At 51.4% G+C, this 17,603-nt stretch overlaps 1 protein-coding gene across 1 annotated transcript in view; it reads left to right on the top strand.

Annotated features, from left to right (window-relative positions):
* The window catches only part of PTH1R (parathyroid hormone 1 receptor), a 105,427-nt gene that overhangs the window by 43,032 nt on the left and 44,792 nt on the right, over positions 1 to 17,603 (top strand). Inside the window, exons 2-3 of the mRNA XM_050970862.1 lie at positions 2,099 to 2,204; positions 15,877 to 15,987. Coding sequence (XP_050826819.1) covers positions 2,099 to 2,204; positions 15,877 to 15,987 — 217 coding nt within the window. The remainder of the gene's footprint in view (positions 1 to 2,098; positions 2,205 to 15,876; positions 15,988 to 17,603) is intronic.

Here is a 17,603-nt window from a genome sequence, read left to right as displayed (position 1 = left end):
CAGGAATTTATCACAAGGAAAATATTCCCATGGATTCCTTGGACAGCCAGGCTGGGAAAAGAAACAGGGGATTTAATCTTGCCTTAAAATCAGGAGATCCAGGGCAGGAAAATCCAAGGAAAATCAGGAAAATGGGCAGATCAGGAGGTGAAATTCCTCCAGCAGCTGGAAGATCCAAAGGTTCTCCAGGTTTTTGAGCTCTGGGTGTTTGTGCTGTCCATTGATCCCAAATCTGAGGATTCCAGGGTTGGATAATCCCTGATCCCTGAGGATCCTTCAGCCCCATGGAGGCGCTGAAACTGGGACAGAGGGAATGCCAAAACCAGCTCCCAGCCTGGTTTTCCCTGGATGTTGAATGGGATTTATGCAGCCCCACTCCACAGTTTTCCCAAAAGCTTTTGAGAACGGATGTCTTCAAACGCCAGGATTCAGCGAGAATCCCTGGTTTAATCCATAAATTTATTTACATTTCAACCCCCACTGACCAAGGGGAAGCCCACAAAGTCAGGTCCTAAATACATTTTTTTACCAATTAATCCATTTTTAGGGAGGAGAGCAGGGAATGTGGGGTCGGTTTTGGTGGATTATTTTTAAGGATAGGGCAGGTTTAGGAAATTAAACCTGAGCTGAGCTCGGAACCCTGTCTGTGCCCAGCTCCAGGCCCAGCCCTGGGAGAGGTTCCCCTTTTATTTCTGGGAATGAAAATGTGTTTTCTGTGCATCCCTCCGAGCACAGCCAGAGCAGCCGAGGGCTGAGCGTGCTTGGGATGAATCCCTTGGAATTCCTGAGGTCCCATCCCTCTAAATCCAGCCTAACTCCTCCGGCTCTGGCGGAATCGCTCCGGCTTTGTACGGCCCCGAGCGCCAGCGGGAGCTGACCCCGAGCTCTTCTGTTCCCAATCCAAGCTGAAATGAGGGATGGTGCCTTAAATGTGGACAGGCCAAACATCTGGGAAGGGCTGGAGCCGTTCCCATTAACGTGGACGCGGTTTGGAAGCGGCTCCCGCTTGGGAAGGGTTTTCAGCCTGGATGCGTTCCAAGGACACCAAAACCCAACTCCTGTTTTACTCCCGGCCCCTTATCAGATTTAACTCCACAGCTGCGTGTCCGCTGCCCCCGTTCCTCCCCCTGGGAGCCCGCTGGGAAATGGAATCCCGGTTTCTTGGGAGCTGGGATTCATTAACCCTCGTTATGTCGTTTGGAGGGAGTTTGTGTCGGGAGTTAATTGGCCCTCAGCTGGTTCCTGTTACTGCCTTGGCAAAGGGGATGGACTGGAAAGGGGGAAAGAACCTGGATTTGGGATAGGGGTGGCCTGGGGAGGGCAGGGAACCATGGAATGGGTTGGCTGGGAGGGATCTTAAGGATTATCCCAATCCCATCCCATGCCATGGGCAGGGACACCTTCCACTGTCCCAGAGTGCTCCAACCTGGCCTTGGACACTGCTAGGGATTCAGGGGCAGCCACAGCTTCTCTGGGAATTCCAGCCCAGACAGGAATTCCCAATCTCCCATCCATCCCTGCCCTCTGGCAGTGGGAGCCATTCCCTGTGTCCTGTCCCTCCATCCTTGTCCCCAGTCCCTCTCCAGCTCTCCTGGAGCCCCTCCAGGCCCTGGCAGGGCTCTGAGCTCTCCCTGGAGCAGCGGGTGGGGAGATGCTGTGAGGTCCCAGCTCTCCCTGGGACAGGTCCCTCCACACATTCCTGGGATTCAGGCAGGATTTTATGGAGCCTGATGCCTGTGGATGAAATCTCCGTGCAGAGGAGGAAGCAGCAGAAGGGAGGGTTTAATTCCTAAGAGGAGAAGGGTCCTTAGCATTACATTGTTTGCTAGGAATGTTTTCCTCCTGGAGAGCAGCCTCATTCCTGCAGTCTGGGATGCTCCATCCCAAAATCGCTGCCTCCACATGGGAAGGTGCACGATGGGATCAGCCCCAGCCTGTGCCCCCTCTGCCACCTCCAGGGATGGTGATTCCAGGGCGGAGCTGCTCCTTGGGACACAGCTGCACAGCAAACCGGGATTCCCGGGGCGAGGCTGAGGAAATCATGGATGCAGAGGAGGGTTTGGAAGTGGGGTTTGACCTCTCTGTCCCCTCCCTGCAGGTGGATGCCGACGATGTCATCACCAAGGAGGAGCAGATCTTCCTCCTGCTGAAGGCCAAGGCCAAGTGCGAGCGCCACCTGAAAGCCAAGGTGCCCAAGGTGCACGGTGAGTGCTCCCAAATTCCCAAACTCCAGGGCTGGATCCACCCCTGCTCCTCCCAGCCCTTCCCCTCAGCCCCACCTGCAGAGCAGGGAGGGAAGGAGGCACTTGGAGCATCCCAGCAAATCGGTTTTTTTCAGGAGAGTCCATGGGGAGGAGGTTTGGAAAGCAAAGCTGCCCCAGACTTGTTCTGCTCTAGAATTCCAAACTCCAAGGGTCCAGGAGGGTCCAGAAGTTGTGGAATTATAGCCCAGGTTGATATACCCAGTGCACAGGGGAGAGCACCAACCACCAGCTCTGCCGGGATCACAGAATTCCAGAAGGGGTTGGATTGGGAGGAACCTTAAAGATCCTATTCCTGTATCCCATTCCCTCTGGAATGGGCAGGGACACCTCCCACTGTCCCAGGCTGCTCCAGCCTGGCCTTGGGAACTGCAGGGATTCAGGAGCAGCCACAGCTGCTCTGGGAATTCCATCCCAGGCCCTCCCCACCCTCCCAGACAGGAATTCCCAGTTCCCAATCTCCCACCTATCCCTGCCCTCTGGCAGTGGGAGCCATTCCCTGTGTCCTGTCCCTCCATCCCTTGTCCCCAGTCCCTCTCCAGCTCTCCTGGAGCCCCTGGAAGAGGCTCTGAGGTTTCCCTGGAGTCTTCTCCTCTCCAGGTGAGCGTTCCCAGCTCTTCCAGCCTGGCTCCATCCCTGCAGCAGCTCCAGGGCCTCCTCTGGTCTTGTTCCAGAGGAAAGCCACTATTCCAAATCCCAAAAATCCTTTGCAAGCAGTGATAGGAAAAACAAACCACCACTCCAAGACCTTTCTCCTTCCCCACTCTCTTTCCCTGGAAGGGCCCGAGCTCAGCTGAGCCTCCTCCTTCCACTTCTTTTCTATTTTGGGCTGGAAAATCACTCCCAGCTGTGGGGCTGGGGGAGGAGGAAGGAGAGAACTCTCTGATGTGGGGAGCAAAATCCTCACCCCCCACCGGCTCCTTCCCTCACATTCCCAAGTGTTAATTCCTGAGGGACCCTTCAGTCCCCGGGGTGGGTGTCCTGTCCCGCTTCCCTCCATTTCCTGGAAAAATGGGACAAGCCACGATGTCCCTGCGCCCCGGCTCTCCCTTCCCTCGGGGAATGCTGTGGGAAAGGCCCCCAAATCCCACTTTGCCACCTGCCCTCCAGCTGCCTCTGGAAACGCCAGCAAGGGCCATAAAATCCCAGCTTTCCTTTGATTCCCAGCCTCCTGTTTTCCATCAGGAAACCTCAAGCCACATCCTCTGCTGCTCCTTTGTCCCCTCACCCCGTGCCCAATTAACACCTCGTTAATGAGCACATGTGCCAAGGCATTTCCTGCTGGTGCCTCTGCCCACCTGGTCCTGCTCCCGCGCCCCTTTTCCAGCATTTCCGAGGCAGCATTTGGGATCGATCCCCCCTTCCCTGTGGGCAGGGATGGGGATGTGACTGACAGCCGGATTTTGGGCTCCTTCCCAACGGCAGAGCTAAGGGAGCAGGTCCCAGGTGTAGAGAAAAGCAAGGCATGGCTCTTCCCAAGAATATTTCTGGGTTTCACATTCTCTGAATGTGAAAGGAAAAACAGCATTTATCTCATTTGCTGTGCCCATGTTGAGCCAAAGCAAAATGCAGTGTGGAGATTGTTCCCCCACAGGGACGGGGTTTGGTTCCTTGGCTGTCAGGGCCAGGTGTGCAGCCCCACATTTCTCTTCACACAGAAAAGGCACAGCTCTTCCCAAGAATATTTCTGGGATTCACAGTCTCTGAACCTCAGAGAAAGGAAAAACAGCATTTATCTCATTTGCTGTGCCCATGTTGAGCCAAAGCAGAATGCAGTGTGGAGATTGTTCCCCACTGGGATGGGGTTTGGTTCCTCGGCTGTCAGGGCCAGGTGTGTGTGTGTGTGTCAGGACTGAGGGTGACAGTCACGACATTCTGGGCAGGGTGTGCAGGGTTGGGTGCTGGGCAGGTTCAGTGTAGATGTGATGTCTAATATGTGTCATATAGAATAATACAGTATAATAAAGTCATTAATTATATAGAATAATACAGTATAATGAAGTCATTAATTAGCCTCTGATATCCTTGGAGTCAGATGCATCATTCCATCCCCTCGGTGGAGGTTCCCTGCAAAATTCTGTACTCAGGGATTTGAGATCCCGTGGTTTTGGTACTGGTTGGAGAGCTGGGTCTGGGACCGGGACAGAAAATTTCCAATATCCCATGGTTTAATCCCATGGACACAAATCCTGCCCCTGGAAAAAGCTGTCCCGAGCTCCTCAGACCCCCTGCTCCATCCTCTACAGCAAACCCAATCCCAAATAGTCCAGGAGGAGGAATCACCTGGATTTCAAGGCTTTGGAGGCTTCACTCATTAGCAGAGGAGAATTAGATCCAATTAATCTGCACGAATCCAAAGGCAGAATGAATTCCCACTCAGCCTTTTGCAAGGGATGTTTTTTTTTAGGATTTAGCACCCCAGAAATTCCCCCTGGGAGTTCCCAAACAAGGCAGGGATTTGCCAGACTGCCCCGAGATGGTTTAAGGAGGTTGTGGTCCCAACAGAGTTTTTCAGTTTGGATAAGTTCTTCCCACTTTTCAGAGCAGCTGCCATCCACAGATTTTGGGATTTCAGATGCCCTTGGACACAGAGAAAGCAGCTGGGCCCAGTGCTTTCCTCCTTGGATGAGCCAGAATTTGGGATGTGGTGTCTGTTTTGGGACCTCCAGACCTGTGCCCTCCTCATCCGAGGGAGGATCTCATCCCGTTGCCTCTTCCCTCACTGCAGATCCCAAAGAAAAATCTGGGAAGGGCGCCAATCTTATCTTCACCATTATGATGCTCCAGCTCCTTTTCACAGATAGGATTTAAAAAGAAAAATTTCTGAGGAAAAGTAGGGCTGGCTTGGAGCAAAATAAATCCAGGGTGTGGTTTCCTACTGTATTTGTGTGGTGCCCAGATGAAGGAGGGGATGATGGACCTGACCCCATGCGCTCAGAAGATAATTTATTATTTTATGATGCTATATTATATTAAAGAACACTAAAATAAACTATACTAAAGAATAGAGACAGGATACAGACAGAAGGCTGAAAGGATAATAATGAAAACTCGTGATTGTCCCCAGAGTCCTGACACAGCTTGGCCCTGATTGGCCAAAAAGTCAAAATAATTCACGTGAAACCAATCAAACAATCCCCTGTGGGTGAACAATCTCCAATCACATCCCAAAGCAGCACAACACAGGAGAAGCAAATCAGATAATTATTGTTTTCCTTTTTCCCTGACGCTTCCCAGCTTCCCAGGAGAAAACTCCTGGGCGAAGGGATTTTTCCAGAAAAATATAAATGTAACAGTTCCTAATTGACCCATGGTCAAATCCTTGCTGGGTTTGTCATTCCAAAGGGAAAAGGACAGGCCCATAAAGAGGCAGGAGTTTTGGGGAGATCCTCAGGAAAACACATCCCACGGTTATCCAAGGATGGGATTTCTCCAGCCTTTCTTAGGGAGTTGTTTGTGGTGAGAGATAAGATCCACGTTCAGCTCTGCTGGAAGGGATCTTCTGGAGAGCCAGAATCCCTCCGGGATCATCCTGGAGCAACTCCAATGGAGGGCCAGCCCTGCCGACAGCCCAGCGGTGTCGGATGTTTGGGAAAGGAGAAAGTTTCCACTTAAAATTCCTGACCCAACTTGAGGGGGATCTCTCCTGGGAAACTCCTCACCACAGGGGTCATAGGAAAAGAGTCTTTGACCCCATTCCGGAAAGAGGGAACATGTCCTGGCTGGCTGGGTTCCAAAGAAATTCCAAACAGTCCGAATAAAAATCTTAGGGAACAAAAAGGTTAAAACCCGTCTAAAATTTCAGACTTTCTTCAGCCACTGTTTATGTGTAAAAGCTCCAAATTCCCTTTTTTTACACCCCCCTAAAAAGGGTAAAATTCCGTTTTATGGGAGGATGAGGTCCCTCCTCTCCTCCTGGAGGGCTCGCAGGGATCCTCTGGCCCCTGGCCACCTCCCAGGTGTCTCTGAGCCCTGGCTCCTGATCCATGTGGCTCCCACATGGATCCGTGCCATGAGGAGCCGCGGCTGAGCTGCTCCAGGAGCTTCCAGAGAGCCCCGGCAGGACTCGTGCGTCATCTCCACCTTTGGCTGAGGCGCTGAGGGCTGCAGACCCAAAATACGAAACCCAAAAAACCCCAGAACCCTTCCCCCACCAGCATTTGGTTTCCTCCTTTTCTCTTTCTTTCCCCCCCCCCCCGCCCCTTTTTTCCTTAAATTTAGTCTCCAGATGAAAGCCTTTGGGAAAGAACAGGAAACCCGAAAATTTCTCTTCTCCCGACACAAATATTCCATCCCAGCCCTGGTGGGCAGCTGATGCCACCCCAAAGTTAAACCTGGAAGGGGATGAAGTGAAATTCCCAGCCCTGAGCCACCAGACCTGACTGTTTTTCATATCCATGAATTAAAAGCTTGTCTTTCCCTGGTTTGGAAAAGGAGATGGGACATTTTGTGGGGAAAGAAGAGGGAGTTTTGCACAACCCTGTCATTAGCAAAGGCCATGGCCAACCCTTGCTCTGAGCCCGAGGTGTCGCAGCTCCAAACTGGGTTGTTTTTTCAATAAATAAACCTATTTTCCCAGGGAAGGTGTTATTTTTAGTCGGGGATCTGGGTCTGTTTACCTGGGTTGTGCATCCCAGCCTGGTTTCGCTGTCCCTAAAGGACCTAGAGCTGATTCCAGGCTCCTGCTTGCCTTGAGGAACCCCAAAATCTGCTCCTGGTTTCCTCTCCGGAGGGTCCAGCACCATTCCCTGGTGCCAGGAGCTCCCAGAGGTTGGGAGAAGCCTCAGGTACCTCAGAAATCAGGGGAGACAGAGCAGCCTAAGCCCTAAACACCCCAGCCCTCTCTAAATCCATAATTTCTCCGGCTATTTCCATCTTCTCCCAGCTCCTGTTCTCAGTCCTTGTAGATATGGCCCAAAACCCACAAAAAAACCCAAACCATTCCTTGTGAGCACATTCCCAGCACAGTTTTGGCTTGGAAAAGCTGTCACTGCCCCAGTGGACCCCCCCAGGGTCAACATCCATGTTGACCCTGGGGGGGTCAACATGGACCAGGAGACTTTTAGGGATGGAATTATGGACCTGGAGAGCTTCTAGGATAGAATTGTGGACCAGGAGAACTTCTAGGATAGAATTGTGGACCAAGAGAACTTCTAGGATGGAATTATGAATTGGGAAAACTTCTAGGATGGAATTGTGGACCTGGAGAGCTTCTAGGATGGAATTGTGGACCTGGAGAACTTCTAGGATGGAATTATGGACCGAGAGAGCTTCTAGGATGGAATTATGGATTGTAAGAGCTTTTAGGATGGAATTATGGATTGAGAGAGCTTTTAGGATGGAATTGTGGACTGGGAGAACTTCTAGGATGGAATTTGGACCAGGAGAACTTCTAGGATGGAACTGAGGACTGGGAGAGCTTCTAGGATGGAATTATGGATTGAGAGAGCTTTTAGGATGGAATTATGGACTGAGAGAACTTCTAGGATGGAATTATGGATTGGGAGAACTTCTAGGATGGAATTATGAATTGGGAGAACTTCTAGGATAGAATTATGGATTGGGAGAACTTCTAGGATGGAATTGAGGATTGGGGGAGCTTCTAGGATGGAATTGTGGACTGGGAGAGTTTTAGGATGGAATTATGGGCCGGGAGAGCTTCTAGGATGGAATTATGGACTGGGAGAACTTCTAGGATGGAATTATGGACTGGGAGAACTTCTAGGATGGAATTGTGGACTGGGACAGCTTCTAGGATGGAATTATGGGCTGGGAGAGCTTTTAGGATGGAATCAGAGACCAGACTGCTCTCCTGGAATGTGAGGGAGTTCAGAGTCGTGGATATGAACCGTGATGGAATTCAAGGAGCTGAACCTGGGATGTGGCCTCTTCCTACAAAGTTTTATGGGCCTGGAGCTCCCAGTCCTTCTGAGGAATGTCCACAGAGCGGCTAAACAGGGTTTGGAACACATGGAAGGATGGATGTTGGGAATCACGAGAGGCACAAGTGGTCTGTGGTTTAGATTTGGAAAGGAACACGGAGAAAGGGTGGAAAACATTCCGAAGGGAGGCTGAACTCTAATGCTGATTATCAACCTTGTTCTAACGACTGAGATGAGTGATATTTTTTCACTCTCAGAGGGAGGCTGGAGGGGTTTGGAAGGACTGGATGTGCTGGAATGAGGAAAGAATGGGATGTGCCAGCAGTGGGAGTTCCCGACGGAATGTTGGAGGTTGAGTTTCTGCTCCTGGGTTGGGAAGTTGGGGGGTGGATGGGCAGAGTCCAGAACTGGCTGGTGAGGTCAGGAAGGTGTCTCCAGAGCTGGGTCATGGAATTGAGGTCAGGAAGGTGTCTCCAGAGCTGGGCCATGGAATTGTCTGGTGGCCTTGGGGCGAGCCAAGACATGCTGTGACCTGGCCAGCTCCTGGCCCCTGTGTCCATCCCCTCCAATGTCCTCCAGGGCTGAGCATGGAAGGGGAGCTCTGTCCATGAGACACTGGGTGAAAAGGTCCTTGAGCAGTGACAGACAGAAGCTGCCTCCGCCCATGGCCATGGAACTTCTGGATTTGGTCCAATGGAGCTGAGCAAGGGCCTGGAGCATCTCGGTGCCCAGGAAAGGCTGAGGGAGCTGGGGCTGTTCAGCCTGGAGAGGAGCCCCAGCTGAGAGGGGCCCTCAGCCGTGGGGTGCCCCTGAGTGTCCCTGGGTGTCCCTGTGTGCAGGGAGGGTCAGAGCAGGGTCAGGCTCTGCTCCGGGGCCCAGCGATGGCACCAGAGCCACCGGCAGGGGCTGATCCCAGCAATTCCCCCAGCACAGGAGGCAGAACTTCTGCCCTGGGCAGAGTGCCCAGCCCTGAGCAGAGACCAGGGAGGCTGTGGGATCTCCCTCACCGGGGATATTCCGGACCTGTCAGGATGTAATCCTGTGCCCTGCGCTCTGGGGTGGCCCTGCTGGAGCAGCTGATCCACTGTGGTCACTTCCAGCCTGATTCTGTTGCATCAGGGGGGATCCCACTCCTCCAGTCTTTCCATTCTGTCCAAACAATGGGAATAACACACACAGCCAGGTCACACCCCCTCTTCCTCCAGCCACACCCCCTGTCGACCAAGACCTCCCCAAAAGCAGCCCCTCATCCCCCCTGCCCTCACAGCCAGGTTTGAAACCCATCTGCAAACCTCCAGACTTAATTTCTGCCCCTCCAAGCCCCCATTCCTCCCTTTTCCTCTCCCAGAATGATTTCTCCCCCATTCCTATCCCAAAATGATTCCTCCCCTCTTCCTATACCAGAACAATTCTTCCCCCCTTCCTATCCCAAAACAATTCTTCCCTCTTCCTATCCCAAAATTATTTCTTCCCATACCAGAACAATTCCTCCCCACTTCTAATCCCAAAATAATTCTCCCCCTTCCTATCCCCAAATGATTTCTCCCCCTTCCTATCCCAAAACAGTTCCTCCCCTATTCCTATCCCAAAACAATTCCTTCCCCTTCCTATCCCTAAATGATTTTCCCCCCTCCTATCCCAAAACAATTCCTACCCTCCTCCTAACCCAAAACAATTCTCCCCCTTCCTATCCCCAAATTATTTTCCCCCTTCCTATCCCAAAAAAATTCCTTCCCTCCTCCTATCCCAAAACAATTCCTTCCCCTTCCTATCCCCAGATGATTCCTCCCCTCTTCCTATCCCAAAACAATTCTCCCACTTCCTATCCCCAAATGATTTTCCCCACTTCCTATCCCAAAACAATTCTTTCCCTTCCAATCCTAAAATTATTTCTCCCCCTTCCTATCCACAAGTGACTTTTCCCCCTTCCTATCCCCAAATCTTTTTCCCCCCGTTCCTATCCCAAAACAATTCCTCCCCCTTCCAATCCCAAAATGATTTCTCCCCCTTCCTATCCCAAAACAGTTCCTCCGCTCTTCCTATCCCAAAACAATTCTCCCCTTTCCTATCCCCAAATTATTTTTCCCTCTCCTATCCCGAAACAATTCCTGCCCCTTCCTATCCCCAAATCATTTCCCCCCTTCCAATCCCAAAATTATTCCTCCCCCTTCCCATCCCAAAACGCTGCCTCCTTTTTCTCGGTGGCTCCTCCCCGCCTGCTGCCAGTGCCCCAGATGTCCTTCCCGTACCGGAGTGACCACAATCACACAGCCTGTTCCAACTCTGGTCTCCCGGGGGCCGGAATGAGCCGGGCTGGTTGATATTCCATGCCCCTGGATAAACACCTCGAGCCCGTGTTTGCCTTTGTGCAGCTGCCAAGGAGCCCCGCAGATGGCTGGAATGCCTTCTCCGCATGCAAAGTGTCCCGCTCCGGCTGGAACGGGGATTGGGCCTGGGGGAAAGGGAAGGGAAAAGGGGGATGGGATAGGGGCAGGAAGGAGGGAATAACTCCCCATGCACCCTGAGCAGGGATGGCCCAAATCTGCTCCTACTTTTCTCTCTGGGATTCTGGGATTCTGACTTGGCTCAGGTGGGGGTGCGAAGTCAAGGAGTGAAATGAGGGATTCATTTGGGACAGCCCCTTCCCAAAGTGTTCTGGGATTGGCCTTCCTGCCTTCCAGAGGGAAATCCTGCAGCAATGGCATCCAAGAGTGTTTTTGTTTGTTCCCATCTTGGAATGACTTCAGCTTCCATGCCCTGAGATTCCAACCTTCAACAGGAAAGGACTGATCCAAGAGAAGTCTTGGTGGACAAGAACCAATGGGATCCTGGAAGGATCCCACTCTTCCCTTCAGGTCTCATTTCTTCAGGAATGTCATCAAAGAGTTTTCATTTGTTCCCATCTTGGAATGACTTCAGCCTCCATGCCCTGAAATTCCAACCTTCAACAGGAAAGGACTGATCCAAGAGATGTCCTGGTGGACAAGAACCAATGGGATCTTGGAGGGATCCCTTGTTTCCCTCCAGGTCTCATTTCTTCAGGAATGTCATCCAAGTGAGTTTTCATTTGTTCCTATTTTGGAATGACTTCAGCCTCCATGCCCTGAGATTCCAACCTTCAACAGGAAAGGACTGATCCAAGAGATGTCCTGGTGGACAAGAACCAATGGGATCTTGGAGGGATCCCTTGTTTCCATTCAGGTCTCATTTCTTCAGGAATGTCATCCGAGAGAGTTTTCGTTTGTTCCCATTTTGGAATGACTGCAACTTCCACGTGCTTCAAAAGGGAAGGAGAGATCCAAGAGACATCCAGGTGGACAAGAGCCAATGGGATCCTGGAGGGATCCCATGCTTCCCTTCAGGGCTCATTTCTCCAGTACTGAAGTGGTCTGTGACCTCCTCAAATCACGAGGAATTCCAGTGCCATTCCCACCTTCCGTGTCCATATCCATGAGAGACACAGCTCTGGATTCAGAAGAGGAAAATCCCTGATGGATAATCAGGATCATCCCTTCAGCATTGCCTGGATGACGGATACACACCCAAAACACTCTGGGATGTGGGATATGTGTGAGATTTCCTTGTTTTCTTACCAGTTTATGAATTCCTTTGGACTTCCATCATCCGTGAATCCTACTATTTCTTCCAAGGAAAGAAACGTTTGACTTTTCCAGCTCCACATCCTGACTTACATGGATCAATTCAAACTGCACAGTGGAACCCTCAAACTCGGTTTCACCAAAATTCCAAGAGGTTTCAAATGAGCTTTTCCAACTGGATCCTTTGGAATTCTCTGTGCTTCGGAATATTGTTACCAGTGCCTCGGGAGGGACTGGTTTATCATTAACAGGCCAAGCTTCCCCAGTTTTCTGCTTTCTTCTTGGAATTCAGCCTGGATCTCCTTGGAGAAATGACCGGGAAAAAAGGAAAACAAAGGGAGAAGCCAAGCTGTTGATACTGTGAATGTTTTCATAAATTCAGGGAAAAAAAATGTTTGGAGCAGCTCTTTGGGCAAACAAACAGAAAGGAATGGCTTGTTTGGATTCCAGCACAATGGGAAATATGGGATTTTCCCTTCCTTTTATCAAAGGTTCATGGAATGATTTAGGTTCGGGAGGGGCCCTAAAGATTATCCCATTCCACCCCCTGCCTTGGGCAGGGACAGCTCCCACTATCCCAGGGTGATCCAAGCCCTGTCCAGCCTGGCCTTGGACACTTCCAGGGATCCAGGGGCATCCACAAATTCTCTGGAAAGGCTGTTCCAGTGTTCCATCTTTATATAAAAATTATTTTAAAATTACAATTTTTTATAATAAAAATATTTTAAAATTCATTATTAAAATTATTAAAATTATACATTTCTATAATTGTCATGATAAAAATTTCTTGAATGAACCCTCCTGTGTTTTTAACCCATCCCCCCTTGTGCTCCCAGGAGGTCTCCTTAGCTGGGAGGACTGGAGGGATTTGGGATGGGAGAGGAGGATGGTGAGGCTCCTCTCCAGGACACAGAGGGGACAAACAGCTTTTGGCTTTGCTGAACCCCAGGAATGTGGATCCAACAATCCCAAAGTGCAGCCACTCCTCATCTTTCCATTTGAAAAAGGTTTCCCAAAAGTTTCAGTCAATGCAGGAGTTCCTCAAATCATTCCAAGAGCTCCAGAGGCACCTGGCTTGACCTGTGGATGTTCCTCACCAGGCTCCCCTCCCTGCAATCCCTCTTTCCAACCCAAATCCTCTCTCCTTCCCCCGTGGCTCCCAGGATTTCCAGGGAACAGCTGTGTCATCCTGAATTTTAGAGCAGTGTGCAGGTGGCAGCTCCCAAATATCCACCCTCCCTTCCCTTAACTCGTCATCCATCCCTGGAGAATTCCAGGAAGGAAACCATCGCTGAGATGTTTTATCCCTCCTCCAAATTTTTCTGGAATGGCTTTTCCAAGCAAGGAATGGGGAGAGAGGCCAGAGATGATGGAGAGGAGGGGGAGGAGATTTCCCTGGGGGGGGTTCAGGCCTTGGTAACAGCCACGGATCCTTCTGATGGGAAGCTCAGACGCTTCCCGAATTTTGAGTCCCCCTGGATTCTTATCAGGACTTAATTCTCAGGATGACTCAGGGTAATCCTTTGATGACTCAGGATTAAATCATTTAAGGAATCATTTCCATGCAGAGGTCAAAGTTTCAAATGCAACAATAATTTTTTTAACTATTTCTAGGGCAGCTCTCGGCCCCCCCAAGTTGTCCCTCCATAAAGCAGCAGTCCAGAGGTGTCCCACCACCGTTCCCTTCAGCTTTTGGGGAGGGTTTGGGGGGCTCAGAGTACCCAAAATCAATAATTGTGTGGATTGTTATCAGTTTTCCATGTCTCCAGCACAAGGAGGATGCACCCACCACAAAATTTTCTTCCTTCTTCTCTGGCCACACATTTCAGTGGGATGCGAAATGAAACCTTTTAAAAGTGAAATTGCCCTTTGCAATTTGGGAAGATTTTGGAAAAGTGGGAGATTTTCCCTCTCCTTTCAGAGCACTTTTGGAGGACTGTTTTTCTCTCAGAGTTGTTTCTCCTCTGTGTTTCTTTTAATGTTTACTCAAATTGATTTATTTTGTCATAAGGAGTGATTTTATTTTAGGCAAGAGCACTTTGAGGGCTCCATTAAATCTTTATTTACTTTCTTGTCTACAGAGAAGACGTCAAGGACATCAACATTTTGTCCTGAGCCAAATTTTGTGGGGCCCTGTGTTGTTTTTTGGTTTTTTCCTTTGTCTTTTGTACCTTCCAGAGAACTGAGAAATAAATAAATTCTTTTTTCACAGTGTAAATTATCCTGCAAATAACGAGCCAGAGGGAAGGATTTTCCCAGTTTTCATGAATAGGAAATGTATTTTTCTTCTCCTAAGACGCAGGGAAAATGCAATAAATTATTTCCCTCTTTTTTTTTTAATCACGTGGACGTTGAGGAATTTTTGCTCCTGACCCACGCTCCCAGTTGTTGCCTCAGAAGAAAGGCTGCCATTTGTCTGGTCCTTTTCCTCCACGCTGAACGAGAGACAAGAAATCAGCTGCTAAACAAGGAGGTTTTCCGTGTTTTTCACGTCCTAAAAACCACCAAACCGAACTGATCCGTGTCAGCTCTGAGCCTGGAGCAGCCAAAGGGCTTGAAAGGAATCCTGGTTTTCCTTTAATCTCGGGGAAACATGTTGGTGAGGAAGGATGAATTCCTGGGTGATGGGAAGCTTTGATATCTATGGAACACACTGAGATCTTGGCCCTGTTTGGATTTCCACAAGTTTGGAATTTTTTTGTGAGTTCCACGAGGAGTTTTTGGAGGATAAGAGCAGGTGGTTGTCACCGTCACATTTTCTGGAAAAATCCCTTTGCCCAGGACTTTGCTCCTGGGAAGCTGAGAAGCCTCAGAGAAAAATGAAAACAATAATTATCTCATTTGCTTCTTCTGTGTTGTGCTGCTTTGGGATGTGATTGGAGATTGTTCACCCACAGGGGATTGTTCCATTGGTTTCATGTGAATGGTTTTTATTTAATGACCAACCACGGTCAGGCTGTGTCGGGACTCTGGAGGGAGTCAGGAGTTTTCATTATTATCTTCTGTCTGTATCCTTTCTCTATTCTTTAGGATAGTTTAGTATAGCATTCTTTAATATCATACGGATCATAAAATAATAAATTATCCTTCTGAGACATGGAGTCAGGTTCATCATCCCTCCCTTCGACGAGGGCCTCAGAAAATACCCCAGGTGGTTCCTGTTCCTTTTGCTTCCCAGGCACCTCCTGTGTCCAGCACTCGATAACCTCGTGGCTGAGGGCAGGCGCAGCTCTGGGAGCAGATTTGGGGCAGATCTGCCACTTGGAGAGTTTCATTCTCAGTTTGGCAGCTGGAATTCCACGGGTGGGTGCAGCCACCCAGCCCATAGCAGAGGAGTTCCCTGAGGACAGGAGCTGGGAGTGAGCGATGCCTCGGGGGTTGTGGAGCTCTTCAGAGGGACCTGGAAAGGTTGGGGAGATGGGCAGGGAGGAAACTTCTGGAATTTAGCAAGGGCAGGAGCAGGTCCTGGACCTGGGAAGATCATCCCATTCCATCCCTGCCGTGGCAGGGACACCTCCCACTGTCCCAGGCTGCTCCAGCCTGGCCTTGGGCACTGCCAGGGATCCAGGGGCAGCCACAGCTGCTCTGGGAATTCCATCCCAGCCCCTCCCCACCCTCCCAGCCAGGAATCCCTTCCCAATATCCCATCTAAATCTACTTCTTTCAGCTTACAGCCATTCCCTGTGTCCTGTCCCTCCATCCCTTGTCCCCAGTCCCTCTCCAGCTCTCCTGGAGCCCCTTCAGGCCCTGGCAGGGCTCTGAGCTCTCCCTGGAGCCTTCTCCTCTCCAGGGGAACATTCCCAGCTCTCCCAGCCTGGCTCCAGAGCAGAAGGGTTCCAGGCCTGGGAGAAACTTCTCTGGAGTTGCCTCCTCTGGATCCCTCCAGCAGTGCTACATCATTCTGATCCTGGCGATCCCAGAGCTGGACACAGTTTGTCCTTGTGGAACAAAACTTGGGATAATTCACACACCATTCTAGGACCACAAACTAAGAAGGGACTGGCAACATCCCTAGCACGGGTTTCCCAAGGGAATGCCAGCGCTGGTTCTTCACGGAGAGCCCCCCGAGCAGGGGGCACCGGTGTCACCTCAGCAGGTGCAGTGACTCCTCTTTGTCCCCGTTCTCTCCCACAGATGGATTCTGCCTTCCGGAGTGGGACGGCATCGTGTGCTGGCCCGAGGGCGTGCCCGGCAAGGTGGTGGCCATGCCCTGCCCCGAGTACATCTACGACTTCAACCACAAAGGTGGGTGTGCATCCCGGCGCCAGAACAGGATATTCCCAGTTCCCATCCTCATCCCTTCCCTCTCACGTGGTGCCTCTCTTCCATGCTGGGGGAAAGACAGGGAAGTGGATGGATGGATGGATGGATGGATGGATGGATGGATGGATGGATGGATGGATGGATGGATGGATGGATGCTGGATGTATGGATGGATGGATGGCTGGATGGCTGGATGGATGGTCTGGCGGGTGGATGGCTGGGTGGATTGTGGCTGGCTGGCGGGCTTGCGCGGGATGCTGGTTGCTGACTGGATGGATGGCTGGATGGATGGATGGCTGGATGGCTGGATGGCTGGATGGATGGATGATGATACATTGATGGTGGATGGATGGATGGCTGGATGATGGCTGGATACATGATGGCTGGATGGATGGATGGATGGCTGGATGGCTGCTGGCTGATGGTGCTGTGACTGGCTGATGGATGGATGATTGATTGGGGCTGGCTGGCTGGCTGGCTGGATGGCTGGCTGCTTGCTGGCTGGATGGATGCTGGCTGATGGCTGGCTGGCTGGCTGGCTGGCTGGCTGCTGGCTGGCTGGCTGGCTGGCTGGCTGGCTGGCTGCTGGCTGGCTGCTGCTGGCTGGCTGCTGGCTGGATGATGGCTGGCTGGCTGGCTGGCTGCTGGCTGGCTCCCTGGCGGCTGGCTGTCCGCCGGCCGGCCGGCCGACGCGCCGGACGGCCGGCCGGCCTGCTCCGGCCTGGGCCGGCCGGACGGCCGGCCGCCGGCGCCCGCCGGCCGGCCGGCCGGCCGGCCTCCTTCCGCTGTCCTGCCGGCCGGCGTGCCGGCCGTCCGGCCGGCCGGCCGGCCGGCCGGCCGGCACGGCCGGCCGGCCCGGCCGCCTGCCGTCGCCGGCCGGCGCCTCGTTCCGGCCGACGGCTCTGCCGGCCGGCCTGCGCTTCGCCGCCTTCCGGCTTCCGTCCTGTCCCGGAAGGCTAGACGGAGGCCGGAAGGAAGGAAAGGAGCTGCCATTGTTTATTGGTAAACATTGCTAAACATAAATTATTGGAAGAAAATCTCAGTTAGAACTGAAATAATGACAAATTTGCCACCTGCCCTCGCAGACTGTGACATTCTAAACACCAATTACCTGCTCACAGCTCCCAGTTGTAAATCCTGGAGATTTCCAAACCTGGATTTTTTGGACCCCACGAACTCTGTGCAGCAATAGAACCCCAAAATATTCTTCCAGCTTTTATTCTCCGCCTCGGGCTTTGTTAATACCAGCAGAGCTTGGGAGATGCACAAAGTAGAATCCTGACAGCCAGGAAAGTCAGAATTCCCTGGATCATCCCTTTTTCCTCACACAGCGCCTCCCTTCCAAGCAGGAGTAAAGCCAGGGTAAAGGAAGGAAAGAAGAGGTCGTTGTTTACTGATAATGGACCAAAAGCTCAGTTTGAGCTGAAATAATGACAAATTTCCCACACTGATTGAAACGTTCTCAGCTCCCAGTTGTAAATCCTGGAGATTTCCAAACCTGGATTTGTTTGTCCCCACGAATTCTGTGCAGCAATAGAAGCCCAAAATATTCTTCCAGTTTTTAATCTCGGCCTTGGCCTTTGTTAATCCTGTGTCCA

This window comes from Serinus canaria, chromosome 2 (assembly GCF_022539315.1).
Source record: "Serinus canaria isolate serCan28SL12 chromosome 2, serCan2020, whole genome shotgun sequence".
NCBI classification, from domain to species: Eukaryota; Metazoa; Chordata; class Aves; order Passeriformes; family Fringillidae; genus Serinus; species Serinus canaria.
This window is presented reverse-complemented; position numbering and strand designations above follow the sequence as displayed.